Here is a 19,994-nt window from a genome sequence, read left to right on the forward strand (position 1 = left end):
GTGGGCTCAATTGCTGTGGGTATGTTTCCAGAAATATTCTTTGTTGATAGGATAACAATTTATTCACAAAAAGCTGGCTGAAATAGTATTAAATAAAAGTTTTTGAAAAGCCATGGTGGATCCAGAAAATAAAATGCATCAAAAGGACGACTTATTTCAGTTGGTGTTGATAAGTGGCAGTAAGCGGTTTCTGCAAAATTGAAATATATTTTTGTTCTTATAAAAGTGAACCAATTTAATACTATTAATTTCTTGAGCAGAGAAAATTTTTTTTCAGAAAAACTCTTAATTTCCTCGTTGAACACGTTTGTTTTATTAAATTTATCATCACCAACAGCAATTTTTGCAGTACAGTTTGATGTAAATGAATGTCATGCATTCATTGTATTTTAAAATATAAAGGTCACTGAAAAAAATGACAGTGGTAACTCATAACCAGTTAATCATAATTATTTTATAAACTGTCAAGCTGGTGCACCCATTCTTAACTGGTAAAGAAAATTGAAAAATCTTTTTTTGTCTTCATCTCTAATTGTGCAAATCTCTCGATCATTTCAGGAAATAATTTGAAATTTTTTATCGCAAAAATAAAGGGCAAAGTGAATTAGTACTTCTCGTTTGAAAAATAAACTTCGAAATGTAAAACGATGAAATGCAATAAAATTTGTGCTAGGTTCGTCAACTGTTGAAACACCTTAGGCATTGTTTGTTTTGTTTAAAAACCATTTGCTGCAAATGATAATGATTTTGCTTTCTTGACAAGTCTTCGATAAAATTGCTGTCTAAACGTTATTTTTGAAATTTGATACTTAAAAAATTGTGGTATGTCAGAAATAATTTGCTAGAGCACTTGTCTATTCATTGCGCTTTTCTAAGTCTGTTCAAGAGCTGGTTATTTAAAAACATCATGACAGAAATTAATTATTTTGGCAGGAAACTGGGCAAAAAAATAAATTTAAGTTCACTAAACTCAGTTTCATTTTTTCACGGAAAAAGTGGAAAGATTGGAAAAAATCGAAAGCTGTTTGATCGAGTTGATTGTACAACAAACAAATCAACACTACAGCATCAAATGTATACCTTTAAATGTACAAAATTAAAAAATAATTTTCATTATTATTATCCATGTGCTGTACCATTTTTCAGAAAAAAACTCAGCACTTGTGAAAACTCTTTCATCACTTTTAACTGCTTCCCGCTTACTATAATTATTGATACCTATTATGAAATTGATTAGATGGTCTAAACACTGTGTAATTTTTTTTAATTGACTTCTTAATTGTATAATCATCCGCATCTTGAACAATTTCCTAGTCAAAATCCCCCCACCTTGAATTGAGATGTTTGATGTAACCACTGGCTTCATGAAATTGTTTGTTAGTTTGAACCAAATTTGGTAGCATTCAAAATCCAACTTCTTGAGCGCACTTTGATTACAGAAGACCTCATATAAAAGATTTTACTTCATAGCAGTTTTTAGAAGCTTTTATTTGGGCACTGAAATTTTTCAAGAGAGCAATGTGAGCTTGGCACTCATGGTTTGATTAGTTTAAGTATTTTTTCAGACTGTGAGCACAAAAATTTTTCCATTTGGTTTTCAAAACTTTTTTATTACTTTTTATCAGTGATTTTGTTATTTTAAATAAAAAATGCCTGTTCACTACAAGATTCCCAGAGCACAATTAGAATTTTCTAACCTGTCAAAGAAGGAGTTCAATAATAAAAATTTAAAATTTTTTACGGTTCAGGTCTTTTTAGCTTGGAAAAATCATATAAAAGCTTCTTGAGAACGTTTTTCCCGTCCAAAAAGATAATTTAAAAGTGCAGTTTTTCTAGAGATTTCTTGCATCAAATTTATCCATTAAAACAGCAAAACAGTGCAGGTAATTTACCTGAACGGTGTGCAGGTAATCAAATTTGGAGGAATTTGTGCAGCTAAATTTTACCTGCATATGGCCTTACCTGCACACTTAATCAGATAAATTTACCTGTCCATTACTTAGTGAGTCGTTCAATCTTACGATTACACTTTGAGTCGATCAAGTTATATCATCAACAGACTTTAGTTTAATCAAAAGAAGTAATGCCCGGAGCTCGCCCTCGGAACCTGTCCTCGCGCGCGCAAATATGAATGAAGCCCAGCTTGGTATGTTTCTCATCTGATGTCTATTCATCAGTAACTATGAATGAGTGTATCTGCTTGGAAAGACGGAGAGAAATTGAAATGTTATCACAGTTTAAGAGCAGGATTGCTATCCAACATGACAACCAAAATGTTTGAAACTGAACTCCAACGGGGTATCAGTGAATAATTTGAAGAAAAAAAACGGGTAAACAAGAAGACCTGGTATCTGACTGGCATAAAAACAGGTAATCACCACCAAACAGATGGAGAGCTAACCTAATATTTGATAAAGCGATAGTCTGAACTGCACTTCTGTACTCCGGGAGGCATCATTCACCGGCCTAAGATGTTTGGAGGAATTAGACAGGATCTGTCTCATCAAATCTGCACCCCTGTAGGAACCCATCCGGTCCACCGACTCAGCAATAGACCACGTGACGTAACAGCTGCTGAGCAGTAGGACTGATACAGAACAGGTAAAAAGGGTAACAGGGTTCATGATTGCCTGTTGTTGCACTTTAACAGCGAATAAGACAAATAATTTGGCCAATATTCAACAAAGGACAAAATTTAATAAAATCAGGCAGTGTTCGGGAATCATAATAAGAGGGAAAGGTAACTTGAGTATAACTCAATAAGGTTGTGTTCAAAAATAGCACAACATTGATAACTTACTTAACTTAGTTAGTAAACGGAGCTATCACTGCTAATTAGTATTGCAGGGGTTGTCGTTGTTTAATTAAAATATCACATCCACTTTACACGAAACTGAAGACATTTTATTTCTTCTTGAGAGGAAAAGATAAAATAGGAGGGGCCTAATTGGTACTAGATAATTGAAGCATGTAAAGCAGTAAGTTTAATATTACGAATGTTGTCGTTAAAAAATCCACTTTGTTCTAAATCCCTCCGCGAGTTATCAAACAGGTCACCACAACGGATAAATGTAGATTAGAGCGTACCCACAATAGCCACAGTTTTAGATCCGGAGGCTCGTAAGTACAAACAATTCTTCGGGGGGATATAACTTGTCGACAAAACGCAAAACATAGACATATGCACACAATTAGGGTATCTTAATATTGAAGAAGAGCTCTGATTAGATTCTATGATGCAAAATGCATTAACAAATTTAGATTAAAACGTTACCCCCAAGGGGTCATTTCATAGGCAAATGGCTTTTGTTCGTTACCTCTGCTTGGCTGCTTTTAACACAATCTCATGTGTATTTATATTTACGTAGCAGAAAAGCGGCGACCAAAACTAGATTGTAATTTGTGTTTACTTAATATTCGTTATGATTTATAACCAATATGGTAGGACTAACTAACTACCTGTGCGCAGTACTGATAAAAGAATAAATCAAATCAGAGTAAGCAATCGGGGGACTAGGGTAGGGACAGCTATTTGTTCAGGGAATTATGAGATTAGACAAATTTGCTTTCAATTTCTATTCCGTTAAATGCTGCTGTTCCAAAGGAAGTATCCAGTAAATATTCCGAACAAACAGATAAACAAAGGTACCTGGCATCTGACTAGCGCAAAAAACAGATAATCACCACCAAACTGGATCAGCCGCAACGTTCCTCCTTCTAAAACGACGCAATAAAAGCTAATCAATTTTAACCTTCGTTATGACACATACTCAAGTAATAACAATTGCGTTACGTAATTTTGACTCTTACTTATTTCTTAACTTTTTGAATTTTTTCAAGACAATATGATATTCAAAGATTTTTCGAGGAAAAAAAACAAACAAACAATTTGTTAAAATGTCCGCTAAAGGATGAAGTTTGATCTTAATTTGAGGATTTATGATTTTTTGAATTCAAATCTTTGTTTTTTTTTTCGTTTACGATAAGCCGTTTTGAATTGAGAATGATTCAATTTTAGTGCAACTCTTTGGATAAAAAAATGGCTAGTTTTCTCTAGGACAAAGAGTAAATAAAGAGAGACAGAAAGGGTGAAATGAAAAAGATATTTATTTGGTCTTGAAAAAGGTATAGAGTGATTAGAAAATAAATAGTGAGATAACAAGCCACACAAAAGAAGTTAAATTTGTATGAATGACTTCCATTTTGACCACTCAGGAAGCGAAACGCACGCAAATCCACTATTGGATCAGGGAATACATTAAAGCATGAATGATACAGAGAGAGAGAGAGAGAGAGAGAGAGAGAGAGAGAGAGAGAGAGAGAGAGAGAGAGAGAGAAAACAGGTATAAAGAAAGATACGGAATAAGAAAGTTGCGGCTATATGCAAAAATAATGACCACTTAAATTACACCAGATATAAAGACAGACGCGATTTTTCCTCACCGTAGGAGGGGGTACTTTAAAAATGTAGAAAATTAAACTAAACAAATCTTAGTCTTTAATAGCCATTTGTAAATGTAAAAGATAGAGAGTACAATAAAGGAAATGGATAAAATTACGTACATAATTCAAATTTTTCATCATTTATTAATTCAAGAAATATGAATTCGTTTCTAGCTGACGAACTAGATTTCGGATTATAGAGAGAGATCTAAGTACTTGTAAATAATTATCTGAACAACTTTTTATCAAAGTTGTGACAGTGATCACTCGCGTTCATAGAAATGAACTCAGCTCAACTATGAACTTGAGTTCTTTAGCTTTCTCATTCATCTCCGTGTGAGACAAAAATCAATAAATTTATAACCCCCCCCCCCCCCCCCCCCCCCTCACCACAACGTTGTTCTTAGTATGACAAGACTGTCTGTTACACATTTTGGATTGTTGTCTGGTGTAAAAATATTCTGTTTTTTGTTTTCACTGAGCTGATGAATTGAGCTAGCTGTTCAAACTCAATTTGGCGATTCATTAATTAATGAAACTGAAAATGTAATTTGTTTGAAATCGCAAACACAATTTTTCTCAGTTGCTAAATTTTGCGTTTCAACAAAATTTTGCCTCCCCTCACCCTCTCCCCTCCCTTGCCCCATATACCAACACCACCGCATCCAAACAGGTTTTCAATGAGGGGTATGAAAGGTGTTTTGTGATTAACTAAAATTATGCTGAGGTCAATACTTCTGAATTAAATTTAACATTATCTTGGTAAGACCATACCTGATTTTTTCAAAAGAGAGACGCAATTGATCACAAACAAATATCATCACTGGTTAAAAGTTGTGAGATGAAATACGCGTCCAGGTGTTGTTAATCTAATTAGTACCAAAAGTGCCCATCGAATAGTCAAACATTTGTCACATGTCTATATGCGTGTGCATGTATTGTACACACTGTGCACTATTCTTTGTGAAGTCAAGTGGATGGTAAGAGTTAAGCACATGTCAGTTATTCGAGTGGTGGCATGTTCTCCCCCTCTTCCGAGAGGGTCCAAACCCCATCCAATGGTAATGAAATTAAGCACCAAAGTGGCGTATGCGCAGAATTTAAATGCAATTCAATATGCGCAATTTAATATTCTAACCGATGTCGCGTTTAGATGGCATAACTTTTTTATTGGTGAGGTATGAAGCTTCTGTATTTCCTTCAGCTCGAGAAATGTGGCAATTTTAGTACACAGCAGCCAGAGTTCTGGGCGATATTTCCTAAGAAGTTTCTGTTTGTCCGTGGGTGCGTGTATTATATGTACATGTTTGGGTGTGTGTATGAGTGTCTTTGTGTGTGTATGTGTGTGTGCGTGTTTGTGTATTTGTTTGTGTGCGTGTTTGTGTATGTGCGTGTGTGCGTGAGTGTATGTGTGTGGGTGTTTGTCTGTATGTATGTGTGTGTTTGTTTGTTTGTGTGTGTGTGTGTGTGCGTATATATATATATATATATATATATATATATATATATGTGTGTGTGTGTGTGTGTGTGTGTGTGTGTGTGTGTGTGTGTGTGTGTGTGTGTGTGTGTGTGTGGTGTTTGTTTTTTATGTGTGTGTGTTTGTGTGTGAGTGTGTGTGTGTGTGTGTGTGTGTGTGTTTGTGTGTGTATGAGTGTGTGTGTTTGTTTGTTTGTGCGTTTGTTGGCTACTTTACTTAATTAAGCATGTTACTTTACATCGACATCAGATTTATTATTACGGTAATAATCATCATAATAAATTGTTTTGAAAGCTTGTAATTAAAAACAATTTCTTCAACACTATTTGCAACTCCATTTTCAACCAAGGGTACTTTCTGTGAAAATATTTATCTTTTTTATATAGTTCATCATTAGAATATCCCCTTTTCTGAGTCAAATCGAGGAAACGGCAGGGGATGTAGCTAATAGCTATGGGGAGGGAATTTGAAATAACCCATTTCTCCGCAAAAACTTATGCCTGATGTTTCAAAAAATCAGCGCATGCAACGTTTTCAACCTTCTTACCACTATCTAAGATACGCCTTATTCAGTCCGATTTATAAAGAACGCAGTTAATAGGAAAACTAAGGTAGGGTGCTATAGTGGTACCTGGACTCGAGTCTCAGGACATTTCAGAGCTGAATCTTAACATTCACATAGTAACTGGAAACCTCAGTTCTGAATCAGTTTATATGCAGTCCATTCATGCGCATTTATGATGAATTCAAACAAAATTTTAAATCATATTTTACTGGACCGATTAAAACTTGATGTTTACCATGATCAGAAAAAAAAATCACATGAAACTGAAATTTCCGAAGACTATAAAAAAAGTCCGATCATGACGAAACCGCCTTGTGGTGTTCGGTGGTGGCGGGGAGAGGGGAGAGGGAGGGGGGGGGGGGGTGTTTCGTAGTGGTTGGTTGGGCTGAGTGCTTTTAAGAGAACTAATTGGACTGAGTGTTTATTGGATTGACTATTTGTTTATTGTAACTCTCACAGTTAATTCAGACTAATTACATGCGGAGCTTGTTTCCGATAACTTTTTTCCAGGCTGATGTTGTTTTCTGTGAAGTTATGCCACAGTGTGATTTTGGCATATAGTTCAGAAAAAATTCAGAGAAACTAGGTTGTCCTGATTTTTTACCCTGATCACTGTAAATTTATTGACACATTAAAATAGGGAATAAATTTTGGTATGATTCAGCGCTGAAAAAACATGAGCTCAGTCCGGGTAGAAAGTGCGACAAGCATTAAGGGAGGTCAGTACGTGGTTCGAGTTGCAGAGACAGAAGTCCAAGCGTCTGTTTTACATAATTTACGTTATCTTACTTAACTTCAACACGTTCATCGCATTTACCGCAAAATTTTGCAAAATTGCTGCGAATTTTCTAATTTTTAAACGATTGTCGCTGTTGAACTTAAATTTTTTCTGTGGACCGGGTCTTGAAGTGTTTTTTTTCTTTCAATAGTACAGAGGGCGGTGGGAGAGAGGTGCGGTAATAGAGGAAGTATTCGCTCTAACGCGGGAAAAGTAGTCGCAAAAAATGACGTGTCGGCTAGGTTTTGGCGTAATCAGTGAAGTTGGGTGGGCGACTAATGGGATAGGGTAGGTGGGAAAAGGCAATTTATGGTAATTGCAAGAGTCAAAATTGACAGATTTTGTGAATACATTGACAGGTTTGCTGCCTTCTACACAAACAGTTGCTCTACAGGACGTGCCTGGAGAAAGACAAACGGTGCGATAAATCAATGAAACTATTTGGGTTCAAGTTGTGAAAAAATTGACTCACTCTTTATTTCTTATAAGAAAAAAACGCCAGAAATAGAAAAACGTCAAAACACCCAGTATGCTAAACACCCAATGTGCCCATATACCAAACGCCATATAATATCCTACTTATTCTTTTTGATCTTTTCAGTCAACAAATCGATTAATAATTAACAAAGTTGGTATTAAAGACATGTTTTATCTTAATTAATTTAACAATAAGAAAATTATTGTGTATAACTGGGTATTTTGGTACAATGGGTATTGTGGCATTGGGTGTTTTGTATTTTGTCCTGACACAGACGCAATTACATTGGAGAGATATTCTTCTGGGTCAAATTTCATAATTACAAGAACGCGTGTTCATATGTAAAAAAAACGATCCTTGAATGGGTCACTTTTCCAAAAAGGTTTTTAAAAATTGACATTACCAGAACAGTTGATTGAATGCAGCAGAGATAACTGAAGGGTAATCACATTTATCTCGCCACACTGAAATAATCAGATTTATGATAGCCAAGCGTGATGTTGGCTAGAATATAAAATTTTCATAAACATTTTAAACTCAGATCAAATCATTTTCAACTCGAATGGCTTTACGTTCTCTCCGTCGTGTATTGCAAAAGTCAACCTCAAGAATTAATTGAGATATCATTTACATGAAAGCCTATAATCTTTTATATTAACAACGCGGCTCGGTAATGTGCGATCGCACATAAGGTCCGACCCCGCTCATCCACAATTTTGGCATAATTGTCTGCCAAATGAGGAACAGATAGAAAAACACAAAAAATTCAAATATTTTTCAAAAAAAAAACTGGTGTATGAACGAAAAGACAGCCTCCAAAGCAAATAACTCAGTGGAGTAAAAAATGATGCCTTAGATTGATGAGATATGCCGATATTAAGAAAGCGAGCGAAGGCGAACGGCAAAATCAAACAACAACAACAAACAATAAGTACATCAAAAAATTAAAAAATTTATGTCCGTTTAAAAAAAAACTTAATAACAAAGTCAAAATAGCGTCAGATGAAACTGAAAAAAACAAACAAACTTGTAGTTCACCAGAAAAAATGGTTATTCACCAGTTTATAATAAAGCTTGGTAACGATTAGACAAAAAAGAACAGCAACTTTAAAGTAAAACAATTCGCAGATTTTTTTTAAAATCAATTAATTTCGAAGTAATGAAAACCATTAGGAATCAACTAAAATATCCCCTATGTTTGCAATTACAAATGCTTTTATAGAAGGGAATTAAGAACTCTTGGTATTCAATTTTCTATGCAGTTACAAAAGGAACAACAAATAGACAACAAACTAAAAATCAATTAAAACTTGCCAGAAAAAGCTTTGGAAGCCGTAAAGCCATACTTTGGCCCCCAAAATATGTTTGATTGCACCTTTATCCAACACCGATAATGTATTATGAGGCCGCTTATTAATGAAAAAAAGCAACAATTAGAGAAAAAATGCAAAATTATGTAATACTTGTTTTTTTTCTAAAAAAAAATTTTTCCAAAGATTTGAAAGCCATTAATTACAAAATGAAAAATTTGAATAGGTTGGTCCATTCTTCCAAAGGAAGCCCTGGAGACCTGCAATTATCCAGATTATGTTTTACGTCTACAAAAGAACGTCAATTATGACAAAAAATCAAAAATTATTTTACTTTTTTGTGAAAAACCAGTGTCGAAGCCAGTAAAGTGATAACGAATTCTTTAAAAACATTAGATTTTTGACTTCAATCCCTTTTGACACCTTTCCCTGACAAAAATAATGTCATCTTTAACCTTTAATTAACGAGACCAGGTAACAAACAGACAATAGAAGGAACAAAATTGCGAAGTTGAAATGTTTTTTTTTTTTCATTTTGGAAAACAATTGTTTTCAACGTCATGAAAGCCATTATCTATCTTCTAAAATCAGAAAATCGACTCATCCAATCTTCCAGGAAAAGCCAAAAAAACCGGGTCATTGAACAGGAAATTGAATAAGACTAAAAAGACAAAGTAAAAACGACAGTTAAAGACAAAATTAAAAAGTTCAACTAAACTCTTCGAGAAGGTATTGCCGAAGCGGTAAAGAACCGCAATCTATATCTTTAAGAATTTAAAAATTATCAACTGTGCAATATTTTGAACGCAAATGCAATATATGACTTGACAATAACGTGATAATTTGGCAAAACTAGAAAACATGAAAAATTTGCAAATAACTAAAATTAAAAAAAAAATTGTGAAATCTAGTGTTGTCAAAGCCAGAACACAACAACTTAAGGCGTAAAACCGCATTAAACACTAAATTTGAATTCAGCAGAAAGAAAGAGCACTCGTTGATTGCTGACACTAAGCCAAAAACTGACCAAATTAAGAGAAAAATGGAGGCAAAGTTCAATAATCCATTTTTTATTTGAAACTCATACATTTTGATAGTCAAAACGACAATAAGCTTTCAAGCAATCAACTAGATGAAGTTATTTGGAGCTAATTAGGAAGCCAATAGGACCTACCACTAGTGAGCTTTGATTTGAAATGTTCGGTATTTAATTAATATAAAAAAGATCGAATTTTTTTTACAAAAAAACCGACTGATGACAATCCGAATTATTTTTGGATTGTAACGGTCCAAGATTGGTACAGAACTAGTCCTGCTAGAGTTGATTGTCCATTAGGAATATTTAAGTTTTGGAATGTCATTGATATAGATATTTTGTTTGTTAAAAAATCAAAAGTAAATGCTGCGTTTTTGATAATCAACGAATAAAGTTGGCAAAAAACGGCAAATTTTCATTTACAGAGCTCTCTGAACGGAATTTGAAGTGGAATTAGCCCCCTTTTCAGTCTACAAAGATTGTGTTAGTGGTGTTTGGGTTTGCACTTCCTGCAAATTTACTCATAGTGGACTAAAGGAACTTATTTCGTGCTGTTTTTAATGAAAAAGTCTGAATTTTGTGAAATTTTTAGCCGGAATTTTTGACAAAAAAAATCTATGAAAATGGCCGACAATGTATTTGGTCTTTAAACGTAAAATAAACAACATTTTCATGAAAAATCTTAATAAATTTTATCAAAATTGGCGATATTTTTGTCAAAAATATCTCCCTGTCAAAAAAGAAAATCAAAATCTTATTTAATTCCATATTCTACGCTGGACAAGCTTTCTAATGATACCAGTCTCAACTCTCTACGATGAATATATCGATCGGCCAAAAATGACTGAACAAAAAAAACCCATTTGAGTATATAGTTCCTCCCCCCTCAAGAGGGGTCGGAACAAAAAACAGTTGACAACTGTTCATATCAACTTAAAATTGGCGTCATCAGGCGTCATCTTGTTTTCCCCTCTTTGTTTTAAAGTACAAAACCAATTTCTAACAAAATTTTTCGAAAGTTTTTCATAGGAATCGCTGTCATATTTTACTTAGGAATATGTTTTACTGAGGAATACTTAGGAATATTTTACTTAGAAACATTTTATTTAGGAAAAACGTTCCGGAGAAGAATCTGTCTATATGTCCACAAACTTAACACCATTTCTGTATTTTAGAACACTTTTACAATTTTATCAAGTTAATGAACGTATTTTTTGTGCTATATCGTTACCTTCCCGGGTGGAGGTGTCAACGCTAAAAAACGCAAAACTATGTAACATTGACGGTGAATGCGTTGAATTTTTATAAGAATTACGCTGAACGAAAAAGAAAATATCGCCGTCTCTAAGCGCAGTTTTCAATTAATTTTGGTTTTCTAAGCATAGAAATTTTATAATCTTGCGTTTCTGAGCGTCGATCAAATATTTTTCGGCGTTTTTAAGCGTAGATTTTTATACTATTTTGCGTTTCTAAATTTAGACAACAATTTTGGCGTTTCTAAGCTTAGAGCTTACAAAAAACTTGACGCTTAATTTTGAGATTTGATCCTACATATTCTAGCGTCTAAAGTAGCGTTGACGATGCTTGAGTTCAAAAAAAAATTTAAGCATTGATCATAAATATATCAGTGTCTAATTTAGCTTTCATATTTTTTTTTATGTGTAAGTTGCATCATCCAACACAAAAAGGGATGGTTTCTCCAAAAAAATTGAAATTAGCTTTTTTGTTGTTCTCCTTCCCGTTTAACCATTGAAAGTTCTTCGCAAAAAAAACTTCAACGAGGTCAACGAATTGCGCAAAACCTACCAAATCTGCAATTGAGTTGCCCCGTTGACTATATGTTTTGGTCAGAAACGGGTTCAAAATGACAAATCTAATTCATTATGAGTGTTTGATGTTTTTGCTATTAAACTTAGCCAAATTAATAAAGTTTATAGTTTTAATTGCGTTAATGATTTGTTCAAGTCCAATGAAACTGTTTTTAAGCTTTTTCTAGTGTATACATTATGTGAAACAACAAGAAAGGTGCACCATGTGAGGTACTTTGCTTTTCAGTCTGCAAACAGACACTGAAAATTTTTCCAATAAACTTTCATTGCAAATGAGAAAAATGTTTTTTTTTGAAATACAATAAAAACATTCCGAAAAATGGATCCTTTTTATCTATCAAAACTACACCAAAGTTTCTTGCTGATACATTATTTATCGTTATTAAAACAATTAGTTTTGCGACTCTAAACTCGGTAGCAAAATATTTTCGCTGGAGAATCTTTAAAAATTTGATATTTCATTTTGTGAATGCTTTTGACAACAGTGCTGTTGGGGCTAAGTTAAACAAGAAACCTCGACATATCTCATTCAAAATCAGCAGATGAATTTTAATCTGAAAACGTCTATAAATGAAAATCAATTTTTTATTCAAAGAAACCCAACAAGTGAATATGGAACCCATAAATTCCACTGAAAGCAACAATTCAGAACTGAATAATCGCAAGATCATCGCAAAGATAAATAATTTATGTAAGATTATTGTAAAAAGTTAAGCGTTGAAAATAGTTAAATTGAACGCCACCTTATGTGGTCGAAAATTTAAATGAACGCTAAAACAGAGACCTCGAATTTATGTATAATCAACCCTGAATTAAACCTTAAACTAACCAACTCCAAAGCTAATTTTTGAACGTTAACTTTATATAACATCTATGCCTATAAGCGACACAAAATTTAGAGATACCTGCAATTGGAAAAGCCAAACCAATTGTCAAGGACAGGTTGACTTTTGATCGATTTCAACGAAAAAGCCGGCAAAACGAAAACACAATTATTGTCAAAACCTGACGGAATTAGTCGACTTCTCAAAACATTTTATAGCAACAAACAAGCGAAACAAAACGAATCAAATTTAATTTCACTTTTATAATACACAATCAAAATAGTCCTAAGCATCCCCCCAATCCCAACACAATTCATTAACATTTTTGGCACCCAACACAACAGCTTCGAAACCACACCTAAAGCTAAGTATTGTTTTAAAAAAACATACATTCTCCAATGAGCTAAGCCGATGTGCACCATGATTTTTTTCAATGTTTCAGAATATCCAAAACTCAGAAATTAGACTTGTTCAAAAACAATCATACTATGGTGGGGTAACTACACAAAAAGACACAAAAAGACAAAGATAAAGATTGCAACATTCAGAATTTTATCGATATTTAATTTCTCTTATTGCTTTTCGGTTCTTCTAGGGTTTTACCCACCCCGAGGACCCCCTTCTGGTTGGTCGCTTCCCCAACCCCCACTTGCTTTTCGGTTCTTCTGGGGTTTTACCCACCCCGAGGACCCCCTTCTAGTTGGTCGTTTCCCCAACCCCCCCCCCCCCCCCACTTGCTTTTCGGTTCTTCTGGGGTTTTACCCACCCCGAGGACCCCCTTCTAGTTGGTCGTTTCCCCAACCCCCACTTGCTTTTCGGTTCTTCTGGGGTTTTACCCACCCCGAGGACCCCCTTCTGGTTTGTCGCTTCCCCAACCTCCCACTTACTTTTCGGCTCTTCTGGGGTTTTACCCACCCCGAGGACCCCCTTCTGGTTGGTCGTTTCCCCAACCCCCCACCTGCTTTTCGGTTCTTCTGGGGTTTTACCCACCCCGAGGACCCCCTTCTGGTTGATCGCTTCCCCAACCTCCCACTTGCTTTTCGGTTCTTCTGGGTTTTTACCCACCCCGAGGACCCCCTTCTGGTTGATCGTTTCACCAACGCAACGCCTTCTTTCCAGATCTTCTAGAGTTTTACCCGACCCGAGGTCCCTTTCTAGCAGGCCCTATTGATAGTATCTGTCGTTCGGTAGGTAGAGGTAGGTTCAGGTATTTGGTATCTATAGGCTTTTGGTATGAATTGGCTTTGGTAGGTATCGGTAGGTTCCGTCTTTTGGTAGGTATTGGTAGGTTCCGGTAATTGGTAGGTAATGGTTTTGTAGGTATTGGTAGGTTCCAGTATTTAGTAGGTATTGGTTTTGGTAGTTATTGGTAGGTTTTGGCCTTTGGGAGGTATTGTTAGGTTCCGGTATTTGGTAAGTAATGGTTTTGTAGGTAGTAATAGGTTCCGGCTTGTGGTAGGTATTGCTATTTTGTAGGTATTGGTTGGCTCTAACACTTGTTAGGCATTGATTTTCATAGGTATTGTTGGCTTCTTGCGGTATCAAAAAACTACTGTAACCACCAAAACATTTCTGGCTCTACTCGGTTTGTCTACACAACTCTGATTTCTCATTAATGGTTGAGACGCGGTCAACCTCAAACAATACAGTGCCCAAAATGAGTACTAATTCATCCGACTCCTTAGATGAAACAATGTTAACTCAACAATCCATTGGTACCTCAACAGCAATCAAGTCAAATGAAGAGAAGCGATTAGAAACGTCAAAACTAATGATTGAAAATGACATAATGCTTCATATTGACTACATGCTTTCTGAAATTGAAGCTTCGGACGATTTGGAAAGTTTAAACGAAATGAAAGAAGACATAAGAGCAATGCAACAGAAACTTGAAACCATAATTTTTGAACTGCTAAATTTTGTTGAACTTGATGAACAAGATCAGATGTCCAGAGACTTCAGTCGGCTAAAAATAGACATAAAAAGGACTTTCACGTTGCTAAGAGAACAAGTTAAAGAGGTAAACACAAGAAACCAGCAAGAAATGACTGCTTCAGATCCAGACTCCAAGAAAACCATCGTCTATGATGACAATATAATGCCACATCAACAACAACAGCCTGGGCTCAATTTTTTTTGCGACGACTCCGTTATGAACAAACTCATTCATTTAATTCCGCTTCAGCGCCCGCTGGAAGCTCTTTTGCCGTTAGTTCAAGTTGTACTGCACCCGGTGGTTCAACTTACAATGACCACACAACGTCTTCCTTTTTGAGATCGTCAACTGCTCCCTTTAGCACATCTCAACCATCTTTCGTGAAAGTTCCAGTCAGATATTCGTCAACAAATGTCACATCTCTCTGTCAAAACTACCCTAATCCATCCAATTTATCAACTTTCAGTAGTTTCTCACAACCTACTGTTTCACAAATGCCACAATTTTCTGGACAATCAGTATCGATGTCCACGTGTTTCCAGAAATCTGTACCAAAATTAAATGCCGATCATTTCAATGGTGATCCTTGAGTTGGATGAAATGGTTCAGCACATTTCAAGCTACTATTGACCGAGCTCCAATGACATCACCCGAAAAAATGATTCATTTACAGTCGCTTTTAACCGGCGAAGCCAATGCCCTTGTGGACGGTTATGGTTGCAACGGTGACCTATACGTTTCAGCAATAAATCGCATCCAAGATCTTTTTGGTAACCCAAAACGAATAGTAAACGCATTTCTCGAAAAGCTCTCAAGTTTCGAAGCCCCAAACATAGCTCATCCAGAAAGCTACACACAGTTCTCTTCTTTCCTTTCAACAATGGTGGACCAGCTAGGTTTCATTCACGATCTACATTCAACAACTAACTTGAACGTTGGACTCGCATAGCTTCCCAACCCTGTACGGCTCGAGTGGAACAAATTTGTTTTGGAGAAAAACTATCAACAACCGTCTCTCCAAACACTATCTGAGTGGCTTCTCAATTTCTCTAAAGCATGTAATGATTTGAACTCTATAAATCACGTTACGCAAAACAACTTCAAAACACCTGGGAAACCAAATTTTTTTAGCGGATATAATAACGCTACCAATGACAAGAAAAATAGTTACCAGAGGCAATTTTGAAACAACGTAAGTAATTACTTGCAGTCTGAAAACAAACAGACAGCAATCAAGCCATGCCCCAGCAAGGAAAATCGTCACTTCTTGTATAAATGCACGCATTTCCAGTCTCTTCCACCCAGCATTCGAAGAGACCACATAAGAAAACCTAAGTTGTGTTTTAACTGTTTTGGAAGTTACCACGTCGACAAGTGCCCCTCAAAAAACGTCTCACGTAATAACAATTGTGGAAAAAAGCACCACATTCTGCTTCATGATAGTTTTGATATAAATCCTGGCTCTAAGAAAACTAACGTTAAAGCAGTCCATTTACAAGGACCAGGTCAAGTCGCCGTAGTTCCTGTGCAAGTGAAAAATGGTGAAAAGACCTTAAATACATATGCTTATTTAGACAAAGGTAGCTGTCAGAGCTTATTGCTTAAGTCAGCAGCCTCAGAGCTAAACATTGACACGGAATTCGTTGGAAAAATGCCAAGTGGATACCACATGACAAAAGAAATTAACTGCGCTCCTGTAAAAGTTTACATTAAGCCACTGCAGTCTGATCAGCAAAACTTCCTTCTAACTGACGTAATTGCTGTCCCGAATCTGAATATGTCCCCTGTCGATACAGAAAAATTGAAACAACTCTGTGCATCGTTCGAACACCTCAGTCATATCAGTTTTCCTGAGATTGGGAATAACTCTGTCTCAATAATCCTTGGAATAGATAATCTTGATCTCATTCACTACAAGCAAAAAGTGAAAGGACCCAAGAATGCTCCTTGGCGAGTAGAGACCCAGCTAGGTTGGACATGTGCAGGAAAGACAGATTTGGCACTAGACGAAACATAACCCGTACAATTCACTTAGTTGAATAGCCACCCTAATATGGATGAACAAATGTTCAAAATGGTATCAGATCGGATGAAAATCGAAAATTTAGGCATAGCGTCACCCAAAAAGGCAATGTCCAAAAATGATAAAAGAGCCTTTGAAATATGGAGAACACAACACAAGTCATTGACGGACACTATCAAGTTGGTCTCCTCTGGAAGGAAAATGCAAAACTTCCCAACAACAGATGGCTCGCTGAGAAGCAACTTTACCAATTGAACGACAAACTATCACAAAACCCACAGCTGAAACAAATGTACGAAGAAACGCTTGAGAAGGATCTACTAAACGGATATGTCGCTAAAGATGATTCGGATACCGAGGACTCGGATTCGATTGCTTCTTTCTTGCTTCACCATCCAGTAACCAACGAGAACAAGCCCGGTAAAATGCGGCGCGTAGCCAATGCGTTAAGTGTTTTTCAAGGTCAGTCCCTGAATTCGAACTTACTGAAAGGACCAGATCTGCATAGAAACCTTACCGGCGTTATTCTGCGATTCAGAGAAGACAACATTGCATTATCTGCAGACATTGAACAGATGTTCATGCAGTTCAAAGTAACTCCTGAAGATCAAAAATTTCTTCGTTTTTTCTGGATTAATGATGGTCGCGTTGATACATACGAGTATACGAGTACACAAGCCATATTTTTGGCGCTATGGACTCGCCTTGCATTGCATCATATGCACTGAGAAAATCAGCTCGTGACAGTTGTGAACAGTTTCCAGATGTCATAAAATACATTGAACGCATCGTCTACATGGACTACCTCTATGTTGCTACTGACTCAGTAGAAAAGGCACAAAGAAAACTACGTGAAATGAGAGCAACCTTATCAAGAGGAGGTTTCAACCTCACCAAATGGAATTCTAACAGTTCTGAGTTCCTTGAAACTCAAGAGCCTGGCAAAAGATTGGACCCATCAAAAGTTCAGCCTCAAAATCAGAAGGTACTTGGATTACCATGGAACCCAATAACTGATTGCTATATGATTGAAACTAAGCTCTTCCGAAAAATCAATTTCATTGAGGGTATAACTCAGAGAAAATTACTGAGATTTGTAGCGTCTCTATTTGATCCACTTTGCTTTACTGCTCCTTTAACTATTCGACTGCGGAAAGTTTTACAGGCTGCTTGGAATCAAGGACCGAAATGGGATAAGCCACTTCTTGTTCAAAATTTTCCAGATTTTGTCAGTTTAAGGGATGAAATCACCAACTATAAGGACCTACAAATACCCAGAAACTACTTTCTAGACAAGCCTATCCGGTCAATTCAACTTCATCCGTTTACTGATGCTTCCGAGTTTGCTCTGTGAGCCGACTGCTATATCAGGGTTGAGTACTCCGATCAGTCAATAGACGTTAGATTCGTTTTAGGAAAAGCTCGTGTAGCCCCGCTGAGAAACATGACCATTCCAAATTTAAAATTGCAAGCAGCTGTGTACAGTGCCCAACTTGCACAATTTGTTAATGAAGAACAAGATATAGATTTCGCCGAAAGCATATTTTGGTCTGACAGCACAACTGTTCTCTAGTGGTTGCGAACACCTGAAATGCGACAGAGAATTTTCATTGCTAATCGCTTGGCCAAAATTTTGGATGTCTCATCTGCTTTTGATTGGAGGTACATTCCATCGGCAGCGAACCCAGCAGATGACGGAACTCGAGGTTATAGTGTTTACCAGATGACATCGGAATCTCGTTGGATTTCAGTACCATCGTTTTTGAGTAAACATAGATCAGACTGGCCCAAACAAGAGATTCTTGAATCGCAATATGAGAAGATAGTATCTTTCCCTTCCTCAGTACCTGTAACAGAAACTGTTGTCGATTTGAAGAGATTCAGCAGTTGGAATAAATTAATACGAGTAATCGCCTTTTGTTTCTTCTTTGCCAATAAATGCAAGAAGCGTAGTAAAAACATTCAGTTAGGCCACTACACTAAAGCGTATCTGCATATCATTCAAACAACCCGAAAACAAGATTTCAAAACAGAATTCTTTGCTTTGAAGAAAGTTGATGATATATTCAGCTCTAGCAGACTCAAACTCCTATCCCCGTTCATAGACAAAAACAACCAACTTCGAGCAAGAGGCCGTTTTTCAAAAGCAAGCTTTTCGATGACTTCTCGTTACCCCTTGATACTCGACGGCAATAACACTGCCACTAGATTGTTGATACAGCATACGCATGAACTTAACTGCCACTGTGGTCCCGAACAAACTAGGAATATTCTAATGGAGTATTACTGGATACTTCGATGTCGAACGGTAGTAAAACAAACCATTATACACTGTCTTCCTTGTCGCCGAATGATCCAAGACGTTAGCATTCCTAAAATGGCAGATTTGCCTCAGGAAAGGTTGCCTAAAAACAATCAATTCGTCTTCGAAACAACTGGACTTGATTTTATTGGACTGTTTCCTGTTAAAAACAATGGCAAGCTGTCTAGTCGTTACGTACTACTTTTTACATGTCTAGTTGTCAGAGCAGTCCATCTCGAGGTTTCAAATGACCTTAGCACCGACTCAACAATTAATTGCATAAGACGTTTTGTCAGCCGGAGAGGAAAACCCAACAAATTCATTTCAGACGGCGGAAAATCATTCGTTGGTTCAAACAACAGTCTCCAGTCCAGCATCGCCAACCTAAAAGCGTCAAAATCATTTGCGGCAAAATTGCACCTTATGAATGTCGAAATTGTATGGAAATTCAACCCTCCAGCGGCCCCGCATTTCGGCGGAATCTGGTAGCGATTAGTGCAGATTTTCAAATTGTCTCTCTATAAGGTCATTGGGTCACGAACCCTCACCGATGAAATATTATGCACAGTTACGTGTGAGATAGAAGCAAATATGAACTCTAGGCCCCTAACAAACGTTCCAAGTGATACAAATGATCCTTTACCTCTTACGCCAAACCACTTTCTTCTAGGTAGGTCTTAATTCAATTTGACTCCTGGCGATTTTATTGGAGACGAAAAGAACATTTCAAAAGCTTGGCGTACATCGCAACAAATAGCTGCTCACTTCTGGAATCGATTTCTGCGAGAGTACCTTCCAGGCCAACAAATTCGTTCCAAATGGAACAAAAGTTCAAAGAATCTGAAAGTGGACGACTTAGTATGGATCCTTGAGGACTTCGCCCCCCGAGGCCTTTGCCCTGTTGCCCGGGTAACGCAAGTTTTTCCTGGAGAGGATGGGATCATTCGATCAGTCAAACGGAAAACCCCGAGCGGTGAGCGTATTAGGCCCGTC

At 36.6% G+C, this 19,994-nt stretch overlaps 1 protein-coding gene across 3 annotated transcripts in view; it reads right to left on the reverse strand.

The window, feature by feature from the left end:
- Positions 1-19,994, reverse strand: part of LOC142335219 (neuronal acetylcholine receptor subunit alpha-9-like) — a 133,570-nt gene that overhangs the window by 69,665 nt on the left and 43,911 nt on the right. The window contains exons 1-2 of one of the 3 annotated variants that reach the window (XM_075383615.1): positions 3,887-3,903; positions 2,402-3,717 (exon numbers count right to left, since the gene is read on the reverse strand). In XM_075383615.1, the coding sequence (XP_075239730.1) occupies positions 2,402-2,624 (223 nt within the window). In that variant the 5' untranslated portion in view covers positions 2,625-3,717; positions 3,887-3,903. Of the gene's footprint in view, positions 1-2,401; positions 4,271-19,994 lie in introns of those variants that run through there. The other 2 variants (XM_075383614.1, XM_075383613.1) reach the window with 2 other exon arrangements.

The sequence above is a fragment of the Convolutriloba macropyga genome, chromosome 2 (genome assembly GCF_964194025.1).
Source record: "Convolutriloba macropyga chromosome 2, txConMacr16.3, whole genome shotgun sequence".
Lineage (NCBI taxonomy): Eukaryota > Metazoa > Xenacoelomorpha > Acoela > Convolutidae > Convolutriloba > Convolutriloba macropyga.